At 40.8% G+C, this 23,376-nt stretch overlaps 1 protein-coding gene across 2 annotated transcripts in view; it reads right to left on the bottom strand.

The window, feature by feature from the left end:
* Positions 1-3,244: 3,244 nt before the first annotated feature.
* Positions 3,245-23,376, bottom strand: part of fibcd1b (fibrinogen C domain containing 1b) — a 98,491-nt gene continuing 78,359 nt past the window's right edge. For both annotated transcript variants that reach the window (XM_023423976.2, XM_023423977.2), the window contains 2 exons: positions 9,448-9,627; positions 3,245-7,126 (listed from right to left, as the gene is read on the bottom strand). In XM_023423976.2, coding sequence (XP_023279744.1) covers positions 6,861-7,126; positions 9,448-9,627 — 446 coding nt within the window. In that variant the 3' untranslated portion in view covers positions 3,245-6,860. The remainder of the gene's footprint in view (positions 7,127-9,447; positions 9,628-23,376) is intronic.

The following is a 23,376-nucleotide window of genomic DNA, read 5'->3' as shown; positions in this document are numbered from 1 at the left end:
TCCACAAATAAGCAAATAACAATTCTTTGCTGCCAATTCTGCTCTTTGAAGGGACTGATGGCACAGCCAGCAGCAACACAGTGTCAAGACCACACTTGAATGACTTGTGGCTCTACAGAGATAGGAGCTCAGTCGCTGACATCATTTGCTGCAGTTTGAACTGAAATGAATTGAAGAGCTAGATCGCGCGACTTCAATCCCTCTTTGACGTGACTCCGTCAACACTTCCTATCATGACTCACACTCCTTCAAGGCAATTAGCCGATGCGCCGTGTTGGCCTGGCTCTCGATCGCACAGACATGTAAAATTTTTATCAGTGACAGGTAGCATTGTGTTGCAGGATTTCAAAACATGAAGGGAATGTAGGAATGGATGTTCAACATTAGGAATGACTTGAGGTACCCTGTTGCGCTATATGGTGCTGTCATATTATCAACCTGCTCTGAGAATTCACCTCATAGCTGGGTTTTCCAGCAGGCAGACAGACAGAACTGTATTTCATATGAAATGAGATGAAACTGTTGATCCGTGCGGGTTGGTGGAGTTGCAACAAGTAATATGTTTCAAGACAGTAGGCTAAAGAATACTGAATCCAACACCACACCCCAATATAAAAAGAAATAGACATAGTAAACAGAAAGCAACAAGGCAATAGAATCAGTCAAGTAAGACTTGACGACTAAAAAGCTGTGGAATCATAGAAGACATATCATACATACCAGCACATAGCCAATATTTTCTGTGCTCAAGATGTGAATGAGGGAGAGGAATGTATCCACACTGCAGGACAAACTTGTGCGCCCACATTATAACAGTGAGAAGTAATGCTGTTTATGCTGCTGAGGCTTTGGAGAATTATGGTGGGGAAGCTGATTTCATCTCTGTGACAAAAATGTGAATAAATTACTGGGAACTGATTATGAACATGTGAATATTTGTTTCAGTCACCATTTCTGTGGCATCACAGGTACAGTATTTATTTATACAACAATGTGACATCTCATTTATGTTCTTTTTAAAGGTCTACAGTAAGCTGTAATGACTTCAATGACAGGGTATGAATTTATTTGGCTTCACTGAACCAACCATTGCTGTAATTGATATCCAACAGTTTATTTGATTTAACATTTTACCCATCATAGATATGTTCAACTGGCAGCCTGCTGTCTGTTATAAGCCAGAATGATTCAAATGTTTATCACATCTCAGATATGTTATTGAAAGTATGAAACAAAAAGAGAACTAAGATCACCAAAGATTGTTGCTTCTGATTGACTGGTGTCTTCTTGTAATAAGATAGTGTATGCAGACACCCCTGACACAGGTTTATTGGCCATTATAAACAAATAGAGTGTTAAAGCTGCACTAATCCTATTTACACATAGTCATTCAATTCAAAATGAAAATTGTTTATTAGCCACACAACCAAAGCCGGTGGAATTTTTGTTCAGTACAGTGTGTTATACTCTGCAGCACAGTAACAGACAAGTGCATACATGATCAGACTGACAACAGACAATCAGGATCAATCATGTCATAACGTCATAAACGTCATATTATAGGAAGGCATAAATAAGTCATTGTATAGTACGGCATAAAAAGTCTTAGTATAGTAGGGTATAGAAAAATCCTAGTATATTAAGGCAGACAACGTCAGAATATAATAAGTCACAAAAAAACGTCATTATAGTATAATAAGGCAATAAAACATAATATTATAGTTAGGCATGAAAACTCATAAATACGTCATAAAATAGTAGGGCAAAAAAAGTCATAAAAATGTCAAAGTATAATAAGGCAAAAAAACATAATACTATAGTAAGGCATAAAAACGTCAAAAAACATCATAATATAGTAAGGTAACCACCGCACTACGATGGTGTTCAAGTTAAGGTTGGTAAGTCATAAAAAGATCCTAATATATTAAGACATAAAAATGTCTAAACACATCATAGTATAATAAGGAACACAAAGTCCTAAAAACGTCCCAGTATAGTGAGGCATAAAAAGTCACAAAAACGTCATGTTATCATAAGGCCAAAAATGTCAGAAAAACCTCATAGTATAGGAAGGAATAAAAACTCATAAAAACGTCATAGTATCTTAAAGCAAAAAAAAAAGTCATAGTATGATGAGGCATAAAACATCATGAAACGTCATAGTATACAGTCTATAGTAAGGCACAAAAAGTCAGTATAATAAAGTATAAAAAGTCATATTAGCCTATTATGACTTCACTCCAAACATAATGCAAACGAGTTCACGCATATATTCTTTGGGTCAATTCTGCCCTCTGAAAATATTGGTTGGGTCCTGTCCCTACCATCCATTTGCAAACCTACGCTCTTGTTATATCCTTTGTATCACTTGCTGCTAATAAATGAGCCAATGTTCCTCCCTCCATTGATCATATTTTTAAACATAACCTCTTAACTTTGCTCTCACGCACACCTTAAATATCTACGGGCCACTTTGAAAGCCCAAATATCAGTTGATACTTGAACTTAATAGACTTTCTAGTGGTTCCTTGGATCGTCCTGAAAAATTCCACCCATGTTGCTACTTATCAGCGGGGCCACGGCCACTTAGCTGTGAAAATTAAGATAGTGCATGATTTTAGGAGAAGCTAATTAAAAGCTCTTTAATTACCTCTGATATCTCCTCTTCGCTTATTGTTATTATCTTTATTCAAATATTTTGAATAAATTTCTATGCAGGCAGTGATGCTGCATAATCTTGTTCTTGGTGATGACAGCTCCACGCAGGTAGATAATGCAAAATGAGCTGTCATTTAGTTTTCATTGGGATTCTGTGGGATCTCAATAGTGACTGGGACATTGAAAGTCATGCAATGGTTTTAAATCTTTGAGCTCCATAAATAGAATTCAATTTACCTCTGTTGCAGAAAAGTTACAGTAGATGGTATCTGAAAAGGTCTGCAAATGAAGCCAAAGCTATCAGCACGGCCCCTTAAGACCTAAAGCATTTCTACATTCCAGGCGTGCTTATGCTACTTTTCACACCAAACTGCATGTTCTGTTGTTACTCTATTGTGCTTGATGTTCCAAAACATTAACATGGTTATCTTTTGTCGGGTAAAAGACTAAACTACATGTTCATTGTTTGTTCGGCTTGATCAACTCAGCATTTTCTGATTAAAAACAAACTCACACTTGCATTGTCATAAGAATGCATGGATGCACAGGGGTAGGCAGAAACACACACACACACACACACACACACTTCAGGGTATTCCCCATTTATAAAATGTGAATGTTTATTAAATGTTGACAAGAACATTAAAACACATTATCAAGATTCAGCGAAAACAATCTATAGTACTTCACCAAAAAAGAAAAGAAAAGAAAGAAAACAGAGTTAGTTCTGCGCTGGGACTGAAGGAATTGGGGGGAGGGGGGCAAAAAAGCAGAGCAATAAAGAGGCTGGGAGTGTGGAGCTGTGTGGGGAGGAGAGAGGAGAATTTAGGAGGTGTGGAGTGAGGGGGAATTGGCAGCGGAGGCTAAGGCAATTAAGGAGGTACACAGTAAGAAAGATAGAAGGTTTGGGGACCGGGGGGATCGATCAGGAGGGTGCTGATGCACTGTAATGAGCGAATGATTAGAGCCTCTGATTTCACTCTTTTATCATCTCTTCCGTTGGAGACTTAGCAAAGCTGCAGCAGAGAGCGTGAGTATAAAGGCATTCACTCAACAAACACACACAAAGGGTATGGCAAATAATACTCGTCTCTACATTTAAATAACAAAGGGCAACATAGCATTAACATATACAATGAGCACAATGTTGTGTTGAGGTGAATAAAGATTTTGGGAGTGGGTTCTTCGGGGAGGGGGGATTTAGAGTACGAGCGCAGTTCAACACAGTACCAGAAGTTGGTGTCCACTCTAATGGGGTTCACAATCACAATAAGTAATAGTTCATTATAATTATGTAAATCTCTCTGTTATCAACACAAATAGCAGGGGAGGCAAGTTGTACATAAGCATCACATGACTTTAAAATTCCAAAGAGAGACACACTCAGCCTCCCACTCTCATCTGGCTCATGCACATCGGCATGTACAAACCAAAGCATGTGCATATATGTATACACACAGAGACACTGTAGACGCACACATGTGCACACTCACTCTCTCTCACACACACACACACACACACACACACACACACACACACACACACACACACACACACTTGCATACGTTCTCACACAGTCCAGTTCCTTCTCCTTAAGTGGCTTCATACATATCCAACTTAAAATTTTCCATATTTTCTGACATGATCATACCTCATACTCTGTGCCATAATATCATCAGCAAGTATTTGTAACATGTGTCTGTGCTTTCATGTTGAACAGGGGTAGCACTATGGTCCACCTGGACATGGCGTTCAGCTGAACGTCCACAGCCGAGGTTCTGCGGAAAACACGCAGCAGTGGGAGATCCCTCCATCCAAGCGTCGGTGATGACAGAAAAACCTCACAGCTGTTCTAGTGTCCGAGGTATTGAGTGCAACATTGCTGGGCTACACGTTAACTCACGGTCAGCTGGGGCGCTGCCCTTCAGCACACATTCAAAACCGTCTCCCAGTGCCACTCAGGACTTCAGGAGAAGATCGCATTATGTCCAGCAAATGTGCCAAGAGAATCCAGATCTCTCTCATATTGTGCCCTTGTATATTTGTGCTGCAGGTTTGAACGGGCGTGTGCTCCAGGGATAATCAACATTCTTCCTTTTCATTCACATTCGACCTTCAGAGCAGCGCGGGCTGCTCCCACCTGTCGCTCAGGTAGAGGAAGGGGATAAAAGTTCTGTAAATACATCTCATTTCACTTGTTTTTTTGTTTTTTTTTCACCAGTGGATTTAGTCAAGTCCATGTGCTTCAGTTCTCTTTGTGTTTTAGCATAGTAAGAAAACAGATTCACATGCTCTAAAAGTCATACACACTGTACAATAAAATCTACAGATATTTTTAAAGCTTTTAGTACATCCAAAGAAACTCGGTGAAACTGCAAAAAAGTTGATTCACCGATTTAAAAAAAAAAAAAAGAGAGAGAAAGAAACAGAAAAATTGGAATTGCACTATTTTCCGCCCACGGTTTTTTTTTTATTCATAATATTTTTTATTTTTCTTTCAATCTTTTTTTGTTTGCTTTAGGCAATTTTGTTTCTGCCATAACACATTGTAGAATTCCTACTGAAAAGAAAAACGACAGTGTTTGAGCGCGTCAAATCTTATTTTACAGCAACTTACTCCCTGTTTGCATGACAAGTGAAACTGTGTCACACAAACACATCCCACAACAATCAGCTGGAAAGGAAAAAAAAAATAAAATTCACAAAACAGAGCACAAACCATACAGGTGGGAATGGGGGGAGGGGTGTTGTTGGCAAAGAAAAAAAATGCATCATTTTCTCAACAGGTCCAAGAAAATAAGAACATGAGACAGTCTTGATTTGCCACTCATTCTGTGGCCCCCCCTCAGATTGTTATCAGTTTTCCTTCTTATGACATGTACATACATTAGAGGCTTTGTTATTTCGTGTTAATTACTTCAATGGAGAGAGTGAAGGTATGCTAGCCATGCATCACCTCTAGTCAGTCTGTGCTAAACACTGTAGTCAATCGAGATGCTCTGCTGAACTCATGACAGGAAATTGATTGTATTAGAGAGCTGTGTCTGTCTGTCTTTCTCCGTTGTAAACTCTCTCTCACACACACACACACACACACACACACGTGCATGCACACACACACACATGCGCACACACACACACACACATGCGCACACACACACACACACACACACACACACACACACGCGCTCACTCACACACATACAAAAAAAAGTGCTGGGTTACCATCTGTGAGTGCTGCATCAGTTGGCCAGTAGTCAGCTGGCAGGCAGATCAGACAAAGTGCCCAATATGCTCCCTAATGGCCCAAGTCAGATGAATGAGATCTTCCGTTGTTGCATTCTTTTTCCTCATTTCTCTTTCTCATCTGCACCTCCTCTTCTTCTTCCACTTCTCCTCTTTGATTCACTCTTTCAAACCCCTTTTCATTTCGACTAATTTAACCCTTGTCAAATTGTTACCTCGTACTCTCTCTTTCTCTCTCTCTCTCTCTCAGTCTCCCCCGCTCATTATCTGAGACCCTGCACTTCTTGACACTATCCTGCTGGTTCTTACTCACAAGGATGTAAATGTGACATACAGCAGTGCACAACCCCACTTTCCCATCTCACTGGTGAAATGCTAGACTTCCCTTGCAGGGGGGTGGGGGGGGGTATCTCCTGTTCATATTTTGTGAAGGGGTTTGTCATTTTTCGGAGCAATCCTCTCCATTCACAGATAACATAGCGACGGGCAGTGAAACTGAACTCCGGTCTAAGTGCCATGTCAGCACAGATGGGAGGTCAGAGTTACATGACAGGAGGAAATCACTGATGTGTGATTCTGCAGGGGATGCTTGGACCACCATGTCAGACTGAGTAAAGCTAGCGCAGTGGACTGTGGGCTCAGGGCGCTGGTGTGCTGTTTTGTGTGAACTGAGTGATCAAAAATAAGGGCATCACGAATACATTATTGTTTAAAGAAAGGAACCAGGGGAAGGATTATGGCAGCCAGCATGACTAGTAGCTGAGTGATGAGAGGAAGAGGAGCAAGAAGGAAGAGAGACATCAGGAGGCAAACAGCAGAGTCAACTAAACTCAAAGAGGTATGTTTTAGTGAATAAACAATATCAAGACAAGTAATTCTGCCTAGCTGTCTGGTTTGTAATGTTTCAAAAATTTCTTCTTTTTGTTTTTTTTTTCTTTCTTTCTCTTTTGTCAGTTTCATTTATTCTCAGGATCACGGGTTGGCCGTATCTTCATCTCAGAGAACTTGAGTGAATATTGCCAGCCAGTCCAGGAGGACCACTCGATGCCGTCGGCATAGGAGGTGTGCTGACCACGCAGGTATTGGCCGTTAAGGTTAGAGGTGTGGCAGTTGCGGTACCACCAGGCACCATGGTAGAAGGAGGCGCAGTTGTTCTCCGAGTGGTCGTTATCCCGGTCTTTGGTGGTGAATTTCATCCCGTTGTGCTTCAGTAGAGAGTCACCTATGGTGGGAAAAGGTGTGCAACAAAATTTGAATGTGTCAGTACATATATATAGATACAGGTTCATTTAGATGTATGAAACAACCTCAGCTGGGAGATGAAAGAAAAAAATGAACTTTTTAAACGGCTATTGTATCTTCTCCAACATGCTCTTGGATCTGATACTGGAAACCAGTAATTACGCATATCCACAAGTGATTAACTTCAAAATGGCATAAGACTTTTTAATTAATCATTTCTCTAAACAGAGGGAGATAATAGAATAAAAAAAATAAAGCTCCACAGTTCTCCAGAGTGCTGTGTCTCATTATCTAAAGCAGGAGGTCAGATGGATTTGTAGCCAATTTATCAAAAGGTTCTGTGGTGACCTTTTTATCTCCCTCTTTTTAATAACACCCACCCGATGATTTCATCAGGATGTCTGTCAGTGAACAGACAAAAATGTTTTAAGAGGAGAGAAAAATACATATTTAAAGGACTTTCTCACATATGTTGATTTGAGTTTTGCATCTTTTAGGTATTTTTGTAAGTGGCAGTGATATAAAGTACACATAATAGTCAATGGGGGGGGGGTTCTTTCCTGCATCCTGGATATGACAGTGATGTAAGACTACTGCAGGAATGCGGCACAGGCAAGTTGCAACACCTAAGTGCCCTTAATCATGGTCTGCATTGGTGAGGCTGATCTCCACAATCAAATAGCAGAGCTGAAAAGATCTACTCACTATATAAAGATTTCTCACTGCCAAATTCTCCGCATCGATAAATGCTTTGCAAGCTACTACTCTTAGAGGCTTACAAATAAAATGAAAGCAGCATCCTTCAGACACTGCGGTAGACTCAAAGTTTTCAGCAAATGGATGTTCAGAGAGCTCATAATGTTCAATAACCTCCCCATACCTCCCCTCCCTCTCTGTCCTTTCTTTCTTTCCAAAGCAGGCTTCACGCTGTGACCAGAAGTGAATAGAAGGATAAAGCTGAGAGCAGAATGAAAGACCGCTCACCAGCCATCAGGTGATGGCTAACAGCTCGTCAGGGCATCAAACAGGCCTTAATTGCCCAGGATGTGGCCGCCCAGCTCCTTACCCTCTCGCTCTGTCCTACTCTGCTCTCCATTTGGCATTACCATGGTAACCAGTCAGCGGGAAAAATAATCTGACAGGCTTGCCTGATATTTTGTGTGCTGCTCGACATTAGGAGAAAAGAAATAGTGGGGGAGAAAAAAAAGAAGAGAACAGCTCAGTGGCGTCAACAACGGGATGATGTCCAGAGGATGTAGAAAAGAGGTAAGTGGAGGAAGAAAAAAAGAAATGCTTAAAAGCTCAAGGCATGGGATGTCACCTTGGTGGCTGGGGGCTGGCAGATGCCCATTAAGATCCAGCTGCTCCCAGCCCAAATGAGCACCTGTCAGCTGATCGGAGAGCAGCCACTGCACAGCAAAGTAAAACTAATAACAATAATAACAGTAGGACTGCCTGGAGGGAAGCTGAGGTGAGGACACGAGCATCCGGATAGAGTTTGAGTACCCTTAATTTGACTGGATTCAAACGTTTAGCAAGCAGATGAGTTCAAGGTCAGGCCATGCTGAGGACAGGCCGGGAGCATTATTACTGGACTCTTTAGGAAACACACAGATATCTGGGCAAAAAAGCTGTTAACGCACACAACACATTTTTCCTTCCCCTCTGGTTTCCTTCCTTTACTCTGTCCCTTAGATACCTCTACCCTCTTATTCATTAACCTCTTCCTCTCTTCTGCTCCCCTCTTCTTCTTTCACACCTGTCCCCTTCAATCCTCCACCCTAGATTCTTCCAACCCTCCTGCTCTCCCTCCTTCCACTCTTCTCGTCCCTGCTCCATCTCTCATATCTGTCCCCATTCTCTCTGTGTTCTCAGAGCAGAGCTCCCAAAGGTTCTTTAAATTGCTTCTTCATTTCAACGGCAGGTTTTTGTTTACGCTGCAGGTCAAGCAGTGCAATTAATTGGCAGTAATTTAATCAAGGTGACAGGTAGCTGGCTTGAATCTGATGGTTGGGGAGCAGAGACACAGACACCAGCAGTCCTCTTACTGTGCAACTGTCTGCATGGTTTAACAAGTGGACACTCCTACTGCACTGTAAAAATAACATACTGTTGTTTGTCTAGAAAGCAGCACATGCTGGTGGTTGGCTTTACCACACTCCTGTGACTTCTGCATTCATAATTAGGTTAAATGAAAAAAAAAAAAAAAAGTGCTAATGCAAAAATAGCATCGACTCATCAGAATATCTGCACAGAAATTCTTGCCAGCAAAGTAGTAACTAGTTCACTGAGTATACATACCTGCATTACCAGAATAGTCTCCTACAGTCAAAGGGTATCCATCATCATCAGGGTCCACTGAAAAGAGGCCCACTCCAAAGGTACCATACTGGGCATAAGCAGTGCTATTTTCAAAGTCCTCCAAGTCGATACGTAGCTCATAGTTCCCCTGGATGGACAGGGCATGGATCTGCTTCAGGCCTGCAGGGAAAGAAAAGAGCGAGACACAGACCAAAACAATCCATTACAAGGTACTACCATTGTTCTCAGCAAACAATATGGGGCTATTTCAGAAGCCTCTCAACGCCGAACATTTTCTGGAAATAAGATGTAATATGGTTTTTGTCCCATTTAGAGTCTCCGCTTGCATGTGTAGGGTTTCTTTCCAAAACAAGATTAGAGTTTCAAAAGTGTGCGGAGCGTCTGCTGTTTGCAGTGAGGATGGAGAGGCAAGTTGAAGCCACTGAATCAATATAGGTGATTTTCTCTTTTTTTTTTTAAATGAGGTAATGCCACAAACGATTAAGGTTTCTTTCATACTGACATGCAGCTGGAACCAGGAAAAAACTGTTTGTTGTATATTTTACGGCAACATATTTATATCAGAGCATTTTTATTGACATCCCACTGCTAAATATGGGTATCAAATCACATTAAGTATGTTCTAAATGTGTATAGCTACATTTGGCAGAAAGAACCAAATTAGCCCTGGTTAACCAAATTCTATAGCCTGTCCTGGCAGTTAAAGATTGTGAATTTGTCTGGAATTGCTTCCAAGCTTTTCTAGGACAAGGAGGCAGTGGACCAAACCACTGTGCGGCAGAGGGGGGAGGAGGAGGAGGAGTGTCCTGGATGAAAGAGATGCTGTAAAATAGTAGTAGTAGTAAGTAGTAGTAAAAACTTCACAAGGTTATCTGTTTCGGTGTGTTGTTAAAAACCTTTTAAAAAGATTAAATCTCAAAAAGAAAAAAAAATCTTCAATAAGAAAGGTTGAACTGTGAATGCTAATACTGGCTAGCAGGACTTCGCAGTCTTATCCAGGACAGTGAATTGCTTCATGAACCAAGTCTCATTCCTCCACATGAGAAGGTATTTCTACCCTGTGAAAAAAAACACGTCTAAATTTAAGATTAATTCCCCCTGCTGTCTCTGAACATCAGTGACAGTGACCTGACTTCATATTAAAGTTATCGTTTTAATAGCGAAGAAAGAAATTTAAAATTTAACAGCAAGGTCAACAACATCTGTGGCCTCTTGATAATGAACAGATACAGAATTCACACTACTCTCCCTCTCTCTCTCTCGCTCCTGCTACTCCCCTAATGTGATAATTTCAGTTCCCCTCAGGTCGGTTCAGGAGAGAGAGAGAGAAAAAACAGCTCTGCTCTATATTTACTATCAAAAAAGAGGTGTAACACGTGGTTGGAGTCATCATTAGTGCAATTTCTCTATAGCAGGAATAGCTAGATGCATATGACTGAGTCAAAGAGGTTTGTGGTTATGCATGTAAAACTAAAAAAATATGTTCATTTAATCCCAATTAACTTTTGGTATAATTAAGTGTTATGTCCCAGCTCATTAAAGAAACACCTTCGATTAAAAAAAATTTGTATATCATAGTCATGACTATATATGTTTGTTGGAGGAAAAGTATGTTTTTAAAAATCCTTGATTGTGTGTTGTTGTTGTTGTTGCGTTCCCATCCTCCTGTCTCAACTTTGTAAGATTCAAACTTTCCATCTTGGATGCCCCCAACCGATCTTTTAATTGTTGCTCAATCCCTCAGAAAGACTGTTTAAGACATAAAGTGCCAGAGGGGAAAAAAAGGTTTCCATCCCTTCTTCCTTGCCCCCTCCTGCTCCACGTTTGCCCCTGCTGCGTTGGAGTGATGGTGCTTCCCAGGGCAAGTTTCCCTCTCCTGGGTTGATCAAAGCTACAAGAGGAATAGTGTGTCAGGCAGAGATGAGCAGGAGGAACTCAACCTGGGTCGCTTGAACACAAAATCCAAGGCAGGAAGACAAACAAAAAGTGAACTCAGCCTCAAGACTCTGTTAACCAGCCCTGCTCCATGCTTACAAATGCACTCTATACATTTAGAGTGTTTGTTTGGGACACAAGAAAGAAACAGCATTTGAAAGCGTGCACTGATGGAGGAGCTTCAAAGGCTCCTTGGTTAAGAACGAGGGTTGGATTTGGAGTATTTGGGGGAAGCTGTAGGCTGCAATCGCTGGCTAAAGGTTTGTTTTACTTTCTCTCCTGTAATGTTACTCAGAATCAGCATGAAAGCAGCCGCACCACAGGAAGGAAGGTGTTTTTATGGACCTCAACGCTGTCATTTTACCTCCTACGGCAATCATCACCTTCACAAATGAAACTCATTCTCCCTTTTAAAGCTTACAAACCTCAAACTGACTTTGCCTAATTTGAATTCCGCCGTTGTGCGAGAATTGCACTCTGAGAGCACCTTGTCTGAAGTTGAGGGCTAATTTGATGACAAACACAGCTGAAAGAACCCATTATTATTCAGAGACAGAAGCTTGCAGTCTGGGCCCAGGCACTTAGTTTGGATTTAATCTAGCCCAATGGGAGGTTGATCCCGCTCTTTTCATTTTCACAGTGGATCAGTGAATTGGAGGAGGACTCAGTCATTAATACATTCTTCCACAGGTAACTTTGTATGTACCAGTTTCCAGTTTATTCTTATACAAGAATATTAATACTCAAGTACACATGCAAAGAAGAGTTACACACAGAAACACACACACACACACTCACACACATGAGAAATGCAACACATTTTCCACGTGCATTCATAGAAACAAAAATGGCTCACTTGCAGAAATAGTTTTTTCTGTCGTAGCCCTCTGAGGAAAAAGTATCAATGCACACAAACACCTAAGGGAAAAGTACCCTAGAGTGATTTGACAAACTTCAAAAGAAAGACTTGTTTTCTCTTTCAGAAAAAAAAGAAAAATATACCAGATGCAACACAACTCTATTTAAAGACTCTGTGGCTCCAAACTGTATTTACATAACTTTAATTCACACTCTAATTAAAGCCCCAGAGAATCTTAGCGAGACTCTAATTCAGAATAATTAAGGAGGGAGACAAGTGAAATAACGGCAGAGACTTCTTTGGTTAAAATCTAAATGCTCAGGTGTAACTCCCTGTTAATTAAATGCTATTGTTGGGTTATTTAAAATGGGTTTAATACAAGGGAGAATTTTGAGGTGTTTTGCTTCAGTATTAACATGCTGATTGCTCCGTTGGGGAGAGACTCTCTTCCTCTTCTTACTGATTTGCCATTAAATGGAAGCTTAAGTCAAAAAGCTCCTGTCCTCCTACGCGCTTTAGATGGGCAATTAGGGTATCTATTCTTTACTGCCTTTATTCTGACAAGCTTTATATCTGGGTCATATTAAGGTCCATTATTTTTAATTGGTGTTTGTCTTGGTGCGCACTCTAACTTGTTTTTATGTTTGCAGCACATTCTTCTTCTTCTTTTCATCATTATTGTTATTATTTTAATTATTATTGTTATTATTACACTATGTATATGTACATCCCAACACTGCTGCAGAAGTTCCCACAAATGTGTTGCACTTGCAGGCTGCTTTGCTTTCACCTCCTGTCCAGTTCATCCCGAACCAGCTTGATGAGGTTTAAGTCTGGAGACTGTGCTGCTCTTCCGTCATTTTGGGTCATTATCTTGCTGTGGGATGAACCCCTGACCAACCGGTCTGTCTTCCTTTGTTGCCCGTCTTTTTTCCCCCTCACCATCCTAAAAGCAATATACAGTGCTGCCTCCTGCAGAACAGTATAGTTCTATAATGCATCAGAGGGTGCAGTAACACATTTTGTTCCAACACTGCCTTCGTACAGACAGAGGGTTTTTTAAGTTATCAACCTGTGGGAATTGTTTGCACCAACTCTCAAGGCTTTTTTTTTTATTCCCATTGCTGCAGGAGAACTGTATGTTAACCAAGGAGTCTAAAGCTATTATAGCACTTTGAGCTAACTGCTAACATCCGCATGCTAACACTATCTCATTTCAGCATGTTAGCATGCTATCATTCGCTAATTAGTACTAAGCAGAGTACAGCTGAGGATGATGGGAATATTAGTTTTAAACCAAAGTATTGGGCAAATGAAAGTTTTGACCTCATGTTTATTAAAAAGCAACAGATAATGAAAAAACATAAAATGTTATATTATGAGAAAAAAACACTGCCTCATCGACCAGATGTGATGTGTATTCATGTAAGAGTAAGTGTGGGGAAATAATTAGAGTATACTTTGACCAACAAATCACACTACCAGTATGCTGTGAAGCTGTCTCATAGACCTTGAGTCGAGGCTGGATTAGAAACCCAGGCCCTCAGGGGCCCTGAAAGCACCAGGGTGTAAAGGCCCAGGTCGCTCCTGTATTTCTTTTCTACTATTCAAGTCTTGAAAAGGGGCCCTGTGTCAAAATCTAGTTTTATACCTATTAATATTTCAATATTAATACTTAATACCTCCTACATAGTGCATATTCTTAAACCAATGTGTTTAGTCAAATTATCACAAACTAATTATGCAACATACCTGGGGCAGTAATACCGAATAGCTTTCTATGACTTTGGGCAAATTGTGTGTGTGTGTGTGTGTGTGCATGTGTGTGTGTGTGCGTGTGTGTGTGTGCGTGTGTGTGTGTGACTTAAAAGAGGCCCAAAGCTCACTGTTGTCCTGGAGCCCCCTGTTGGGCTAATCCAGCCCTGCCCCGAGATACAGTTTCCATAAGCATACAATGCGCGCACATTTTTTGAAACCTGATAGTGTTATCCAACATTTCAAACAACAATCCCTCAATAGGTTGCAATCTTTTTAAACTTTTTCCTTCAGATAAATCTGCATATCACACAACCTGTGGTATAGAAGCGCAATTACTCAGTGTCATCTCAGTAGAAGATAAATAACACTGGCAAAAATCAGCATCTCATTTTGAGCAATCAATGTGTTTACTGATAAGGAATCTCATTTGGAGTGTACCTGATTAACAAGCACATTGACGGGACAGAAATCTTTAAGCATTCTTTGCCATTAAATCATCCGTGTCGTTACCATCTCCTTTACACTGTTTGCTAACAACAGAGCTGCGAGGCTCCATGGTCTTAACGCTAGAAGCTAAACATTATCTTCATCATGTCCATTTTCATCCTCTGTGCTACACATGAAAAGCAGGCTGCGATTGTATTTAGGACACGCTCATACATGCGGGAGCATACCATTGGGTCTCTTTGGTAATACATCTATTGAAAATGACAATATATATCTGCAATTACCTTATTAAACTAGGTCATGGCAATCCATAACTCATTTTCACACTTCTGAGGGCTATACGAAAGAGGACAAATGTAGCTTGTTTAGAACATGAAGACAGTAATTTGTCATTTTTATCTTTTATTCATTCTGAGAGGGCATGTTGTGTTCTCCAGAACTAAAGAGAAACAAATCTCGAGCCTTCCTGACATTGATTAAACCATTACCACCAGAGATTTCTGCTCCTTAAATGTGATTTTACAGCTAATGAGACTGACATCAATGACTTGATTAAAAATGTAGAAGACCTCTGTGAGATGTCTCTGTGATGCTGCTAAAAGGCCCAAATATTAATGATTTATTTGCTTTTATTTGAAAAGTATGTAGGGAAATGTATTGGATGCTTTTAGGGGACGGGTTGCAGTCCTGCGCTCACTGTCTCAGCGTACAGCGCAGCACTACAGGGCATAGAGGAAAAGAACAAAAAACAGATCTCTAAACCCAACAGAGAAATGATTACACTCCTCTTTGCCGCTTGTGACATTTCTCGAAGTTAATTATTCATCATGCTTTTCTCCCTCTATTGCTGGGGGGCAACTCCTGAGACTGTTTCAGCTGAAAAGGAGAAAAGCAGCAGCACTCTTCCATCTCCTCCTCCCACCATAACTCAACCCTTTCCTCGTTTTTTTGTCTTTCTTTTTCTCTTTTCCTCTCCATCCCTCCCTCCCTCCTGCTTAATCTTCCTGTCAAGCTGTTTTACTCAACAGAGATTGTGGACGGGCACGAGTTAGAGCCGGGGTGGGCTATTTCCGTAACCACGAGAACGGTCGCCGCCGTGCCCTTTGCCATCGGGTGCTAGGCTGGTTGAGCGGGTCTGTGAGCATGCGTCTGCTGAAAAGCTTTCTGTCGTCTGCTCTCAGGGAACAGAAAAGGCCCGCTATCGTCAGCTCTCCTCTTGTCATCAAAAGATAGGAGCCCAGGGAGAAAAACAGAGACAGGTGTGTGCTGAACTCTCGGGCTTGCTGCTCCCCCGGAGCCCACTGTGACATTTGGTGGGACAAAGAATTTTAAGATTAACTGTCACACCTCTGACGTGTCTTCGCCCTGTTTGCAAGTTTCATCTTGCAAATTCCCATTCAAGACTTTATGTCAGATTTTTTAAAGCCCCGGTAAGGGATTTTGATTTTTAATGTCAGCTATAGGAAGGGACATACTTGTACTCGTACATATGTTCCTGCTATATTGTACGCTTTGAAGTATAAGTTATGTTATGTTATGTTATGTTATGTTATGCGTGGTAACGCACTCTCAATTCTTTCACGGGGAACAGGAAAAGAGTGTGGGGGCTGCAATTTTTTGCATACAGGCTAAATACCCTGCGTTTCAATGATAGAACAAGTGCATAAGAGGCTGAATCTGCTATATTCAAAAATCATTCGGAGGCTGAATACAGAATATTCTTAAGCTGCCTGAACATTTCAGCAGCGCTATTTGTTCAGCACCAAACACATGGTGCCGTTCCCCACAGGCTGAGTCTAACTTGGGAATAATGATCTTGGGAATGTTTGCTCACTTTGCCCACAGCATCCTCATTACTGCTCTCAGGAGTCACTTGCTTCATCTTTTGAAGATAGATACATTTTGCAATATATTATTAATACATATTGTTTCCTTTTGAATCCTTATGGGTTTCTGAACAGACAAAAGCTCGCTGAGCCGCATATTTCAGACCTCCAGCATATTTTCACCGACTTAAATCCATCGGCTTAAACAGGAGTCTTCTCACGGTGCCGCAGACGGAGGTGGTTCAGCATGACTGCAGGTGTGGAGATGCGCCTCTCTAGACGTGATGAATGGTGTGTAGGACGACAGTGTGAAGAAGGAATTACACAACTAATCTGTGACTCTCTCATTTTTCAACCCCACTGCACACAGAGATGTTAATACTATAATCATGATGGTAGCATGATGTGTCTAAATCATGTTCGAAGCTTGGGCTTCTGCTCATTATCATTTCATGGTCAAGGGTCACATGTAAGTGCACAGTGTGCGCAGGCAAAGTTATACGGGATTACAATGGCAGGCAGCAATTGAGAGCAGCTGTGCCTGTGGCAGTCCAACGGTGCTATTAGGTGATGGAGAGAGACAGCCAGTGGAGAGAACGTTATTATGGTGGTGGTGTTCTACTGTAAGGTACAATTAAATGTTAATCCACCATGAAACGTGAACTCTGTACTCTTTATCGGGGACGATTCTGGCTGCAATAAAATAGTTTTAAGGGGACAGGAGCATTTTGATGGTTTTTATCTGCTTAAAGCAACAAAATACAATAATTTATCAGCCTTGTTGCATAAAGTGAGGATAATATAAATCAGCAGGGGTTTGCAAGTGGGAGTGATCAGTATCAGTTGCTCCACTATTACCTCAATGACTTTTACGATTTCAGTCTTATTGCTGGGGATTTTTTACGCCTCCAGATATTCTGATGCGCTTCCAAACTCCCCCCTGAATTACCCACGATGCACATGCAGGTTATGGAGGAATTTGGAGGGTCTTTGCAGTTTTATACAACAGATATATTCTTCACAAAATATTCTTTAATTTATAATCCCTATGATTTTTAAAATGTAACTTGGTGGCAAAGGAATGGTGCCAAATGAATAAAGACATAATGAACATTTATGACATGAGTGATGCCTAACTGCCCTAAAATTATGTTTCTCACTCAATGTCTGTAACCTTTGATGACCGCAACTGATGACCACCACCAACACAGCAAATCAGACAAAAATGGCAAAAATGGTGCTGGTGGTACATCCAGTTTTAAAACACATTCCAAAAACAATGCCTCAACATATATTCCAAACCATAACAAGGCAATGAAAAAACCTCATCACAAATCAACTAATCAGTGTAGCAGTGCAACGGTATAGCTAATAGCTAAGCTAATAGGACTAATCATTAGATCCAAGTGGATTTTTTACTCTTAGCTAACCATTTCAAACATCTAGCCATTATTTGTAGCCTCTTCACCATTTCTACCTTATCTTTTATGCTAGCTAAGTATTTCGTCTGTTTATCCATTACGTTTACCATTCTATTTGAACCATTTCAATACTTTCAGCCATCTAAACTGTTTAACCATTACTCACTATTTCAAACATTTATCTGTTACATTTACCAAACTATCTTAACTGTTCTTTTTTCTTTTGCACCTACTGTATCCATTTTCAACCATTACCTATAAGATGCTTCTGTTTGCTTGCCAGCTAGCTTCCATGAACTCTCAATTGCAGCATGTGGAATTCAGCTGACTCAATATGACGATATACATTTCCTTTAAATCAAATCCTAATTTCAATCTTTTCAAATAGGTTGAGCTACCCAACAATCTTTCCTCGTAGCCCCTCGAAACTGCACAATTAAATGCCTCTGGGGTACAAATACCCCTGACTGACAATCGCAGCTGTAAAGCATACGTATGATTTATTTTTGTGGCTCTATGTTTGAAATGGTAACGTTCAATGTATATCAAATTTCAAGGCCTGAGAGCTATTTAATTAGTTGATTACTTAGTGAAAATCCGTAGATGTGTAAAATGTTTCTTTTTCTTTCACAAATGGCGAGGTGTCTGTGACTACGCCATGTCTCTGCTCGACTTTCTCCTGTTGCCAACTCGCTGAAATCTCTCCCCCAGCTGTCACTCCCATCTCTGTCGCACCACATCTCCCAGTACTCATCTGAAATGAATGAGCAGCGGTCGCCTCGTCTCTTGTTGCTGCTGCTGCCAATGTGAACTCACAGTAAGACACAAAGGAGGCGACAAGTTTGCTCATGTTTCTCATAATGCAGCTCCAACAATTTAATCTCATGTTTGTAAGGTTGAACTGAGCTTGATTTGGAGCTCCTTCCACGCAGACAGCCATCTGTTTCAAAAACCTCTTCATCTTCCTTTTTACATTTTGCCATTATGACTATTATTAATGAGCAGGTAGCTTATTTTAATTGATAGGGAGAGGCAGGGGTTGGTGTGATACGCGAGGTGCAAAGCTAATTGGCAGGACACAATGATGTATGGTCTAACTAACATTTCCACCACTGTTTAACTAAGCAACCATGGCAATCAAGAATAACATTAAGTACACAGACACACACACACACACACACACACACACACACACACACACACGCGTGTTCTGTTTGTCATATATAAACCTACAGATCTAAACTTTTACTGAATACATGAAAGAGTTATTTCACCTCATCACTGTCATCCTCCTTGTTTACTTCCTTGTCATCATCTCTGTGTTTCACTGGTAAGATCCACATGGAATTGACGTCCTGTTATAATATATTATACATAAAACATTGCCTTTGCTCTAAGAATAATTCATGCAGACATAATTGAGCACTGAAGTAGAAGTCAAAATGTCTGCTATGACTATGCAGTTGACAGTGATTAGTGACGGTAATAATACTGCACATGCCATTTGGATTCATGTGTTGACAAATGTTTGGATAAGTGAATTGTGCATTTGAAGGCATGAGTGTACAATAATGGGGGTTCTCATGGATAAAAAAATAGAAATCACTATAAAAGCTTCAGTTTTCTGCCGTATTCTCCAGGTGCAAATGTGTAGTTGGCTCTTTACTAATGATGTTATTCGGCGTGGGTGAGTTTGAAAAGAGAGCCGTTGAAATATACACCTCATTTGTTGGCTATTGTGTTGCCTTTGAGTCTGTTTAAAGGTCCCACATTTTACACTACATGCTGTTTTATTTGAAGTGTTGATCCATAAGAAGATACCTTTGTGGTTTTAAGTATAAACCATGTCAATGTAGTTCCTCTCCTCTCTCAGGCTGCTCTCTGGGGCTCTGTTGTAAAAACAGGTTTGGTGAGCCAATCACTGGCTGACTGTTTGGCTGACTGATTGGCCAGCAGTTTTCCGAGTGAGCTAATAAAAATATAGCAGATTTCAGGTAAACACTCAGAGAAATCAAGTCCTGCAAGGCCGGATGGTGGGTCTTGGTCTGGGATCTCACTGTATATAATATGGGACCTTTAAACATTATCTACTAGCTCTGACTTCTCAGAGCAACTATAGTGCTCATGATCATTGGTGTCATTTTGAGAGTATTTGAAGGACAGCATATGTGTGCTGAATATTATCCTATTGTTGTACTTATGAGGCTCTTCAAAAACAGCAATGTGACACATGGAAATCCTCAGAATTGCTTCTCCTGTCCCAGCCACAGCCATAGCCAAGCCAGCTTGCTTGTTTATCCCAATCAAACTAGATTCATTTGTCAGTGATAAGAAGGGAAGGCGAGACACAGGTGACACAACAAATTTAAATCTCCAAAGTCATGCAGATTTCAGTCTCGGTTATCATCACATAAGATTAATTTATCTGATACTAGATCGCTCAGATAGATGTCAGGTTTGCTTTCAACTTCACGCCTCTGTTAAACTAAATGCTTCCAAATGCCATCCACCGGGCAAAATAAAAGAGGGGATTTTGCTCAAGTGGCAGGATTAGAGTCATAAAATCATGAGAGAGAAGAATGAGAGCCAACAACCCATCACATCTGATATCATCAGAAATTAACCTTTGGGGTGGAAAGACTGAGCCAAGAGTGGTGAAGGGAGATATGAGGGGGAATGTGAAGGAGAGAAACAGAGGCAGGTAGAGAAATGCTGAGAGAGCTGGAAGGCCTTTAAGGCTGTAATTCAGGGAGAAGACCACATTAATATTTAGAGGTGCTCTCAGGTAAAACAAAATGAGCAGAGCCGGGCCACCTTTATGGCAAAGACTGGCAACAGACAGGGCATAAAGATCCAGCAGGTATGCAGCAGTCACATAGACACAAACCTTCAAGGTTTAGCAGTAGAAGACACAATAGTTTTAGAGGGTGAGTCAATTTACATTTAAAAAAAGCATAAATTTAACAATAACAGGCTACAGAACACATAGACTGGTTCAGATCCGTCCAAAAGTGTTTCTTTTCCTTGTGCAAACATTTTGAACCTGATCTGAAACAGATCTATGGCAGAAACAATCCAAAATGGACCTAAGCATGATCAGATCTGATTCAAAACATGGTCGACCCAAATAGACTCAAATATAGAGACAACTCAAACACGGGTAGCAGTGAGAATTGACAAGCAGCCATTGTCAAAAAAAGCAACAACACGTAATTTTTAGCCTTGCTAGCGGCTTGGCTCTATGGATGGTCCAGACTGAAATACCTCTGGATTGCCATGAAAATTCATACGGACATTGATGGTACCCAGAGGATGAATCCTACCAACTTTTGTGAGCCCCTGCCTTTGCCTCTAGTCCCACCACCAGGTTGACAAATGTCTTGACAACTATCGGATGGATCAACAGCTCCAATACTAATCAGCTCATGACTTGCCTTTAGCTCTTCTTCATAGTTGCCACTGTTTTGTGGAAGATGTTCACATCTGCCCCTTTCAATGATTATGATGCACAACGTGAAAAGAGCTGACAGAGAATCCACTTGGATTCACTTGGGTATTAAATATTTTACCACACAGACCTGAAACCCACTGCAATAGAATTACACCCAGACCTGACTAGACTGAATAGAATTTGGTACTGGGCTGGGTCTTGGGATAACCTGTAAAGACCTCTACCATAGGCTTCCTAATCTGCCCTGATGGGTTGCGTCCTTAGGGGGTAAAATGGTAAAAAAAAAAAGTGAAATGCATTACAAAGGATAGGTGAGTTGAAAATCCAACTGAGCACAGAGACTGTGTTAGATGAGAAGGAAAGACACTGACAGAGAGGGAAACCAGGGTGAGGGAGCTGTCATGGAACAAGGTATTATGGCGATGCCAGGAGGACTTTGATCATGGGCACATGATGCCATTAAGGCTGGGCAAGGGCAGTGTGATGGCCTTGCTAAGCCCCTCCTCTGATTCTAGGGTCAAAGTAATGAGGAGCTTAAGGAACAGAGAGAGAGAGAGATAGAGAGAGAGAGCGAGAGAGAGAGAGAGAAAGAGTCCAAATGGGCCACACATCTTCAGACCCTCTAGTGCTATTTGCTTGTAATGAGGTTGGTGGGAGTTCAATGCTAATTAAGCGACAGGCATCATTAGAATTTTATGATTTTTTAAAAAGTCATCACACTCTCCTTCAAATATTAATACTGTCAACAGTGAGGCTTTTCCTGACCATTTGCTCGAATAAAAATATTCAAAGCCCTTATTGATGGAGGAAAATTAGGCTAAAATAGAAGCCAGATTATAGTGTTTAAAAATAAGAAAAAAAATGGGTACATAAATGCTGCCAAGACTGAGCTCAAGAGTTGAATGAGGAGAACATTTCTATCAAATGCTTCCCATAATAAACCGTACAAACAGTGTAAAGTAACATTGAGGTGTCAGACACATGTATAATTCAGTGAGAGAAACATGCTTTTCACAGTTACCATTGCCTCACCCTTATTTAGATCATCTAGTGTGCTTATCTTAGCTCAGGGGAGTCAATGCAGCATTAGAAATGATGAATAGGTAATCTATATGTTATCACGCATGAACAATGTGGCACTATTGGAAAGTGTTTTTTTCTTTAATTGAAAACCCATAAGAAGACCCAGACAAATGATGAAATGAATAACTACATGAAACAAAATTTAAAAGGGGATTATCTGGTCAGAAGCTGAGTCCTTGTTATAAAGAGTTTTCTGTCACTGTCATTAGTAGATCCATTCAATCATTCCTCAATCAAATTTTCAATCACCCCATCTGTGCTCATTCAACATTCCTTTATGAGAAGATTCTACTCATAAATTTTTACATCTTCTGGAAAATAAAATTCCCCCTCCCATTTTTTAAAGAGCCTTTTCTGCTGAGCCAAACCAGACTTTGGTACCAGCACAAGTAGGGAGGTGGAGGAATATACCTGTAGGCTGGGGATGAGAGGCATCAAATAAAGTACCTGGGCCTTGTGGAGAGGGCTACGAATTGCTCTGGTCCTCATACATATCGAAATTACTGGCAGAATTGCTGCAAATTACAGCTATCTCCACTCCAGCAGTGCAATCTAGTGCAGATGGAGTGTCTGCCAGGGTACAGCCGCACCAATCAGAGACAACATACCCTCCTGAATAAAGCAGAGGCAGAACTGGAGGCCGAGGCATCATTGTGTCAGCATCAGGGCTGATTGGCAGAGCCTCAGCTGGCTGGCAGACTGGATCCCTGGACGGCCAACATCAGTGTGTCGGACTCACTGAGGAGGAATCGCACTCCTGAATAATTGATTGGATATGAATGCAGTATTGGATGAGCTTAAACTGAAAACACTTACATGTGCTCTAAATAATAGATTGCAGGGGATTGTAGTTTATATTGCTCTTTGTCATGCGGGATAGGGTATCATATCATATATTCCTGTATTTCCTGACAGCTGGGCTCCACACACATCTCAATCAGTTCCCCTGGTATGTTTTGACTGGTGCTCTGTTGCGTGTGTTTAATTGACATTTAAATTGCATTTAATGTACATGTACACATGTACTCACACTTAAAATGCCATATGCTGTAGTAACTAAGAGTCTTTAAGCATTCCATGGGGAGTAGGAGATTTCTGCTACTTTTGTCAGTGGAGAGTAGTGATCAC

This window comes from Seriola lalandi, unplaced genomic scaffold (assembly GCF_002814215.2).
Source record: "Seriola lalandi dorsalis isolate HSWRI2012SDOR001 ecotype SW California unplaced genomic scaffold, Sedor1 jcf7180002054695, whole genome shotgun sequence".
In the NCBI taxonomy this organism is placed as follows: Eukaryota; Metazoa; Chordata; class Actinopteri; order Carangiformes; family Carangidae; genus Seriola; species Seriola lalandi.
Note: the sequence above shows the minus strand (reverse complement) of the source record. Positions and strands in the feature narration are given on the sequence as shown.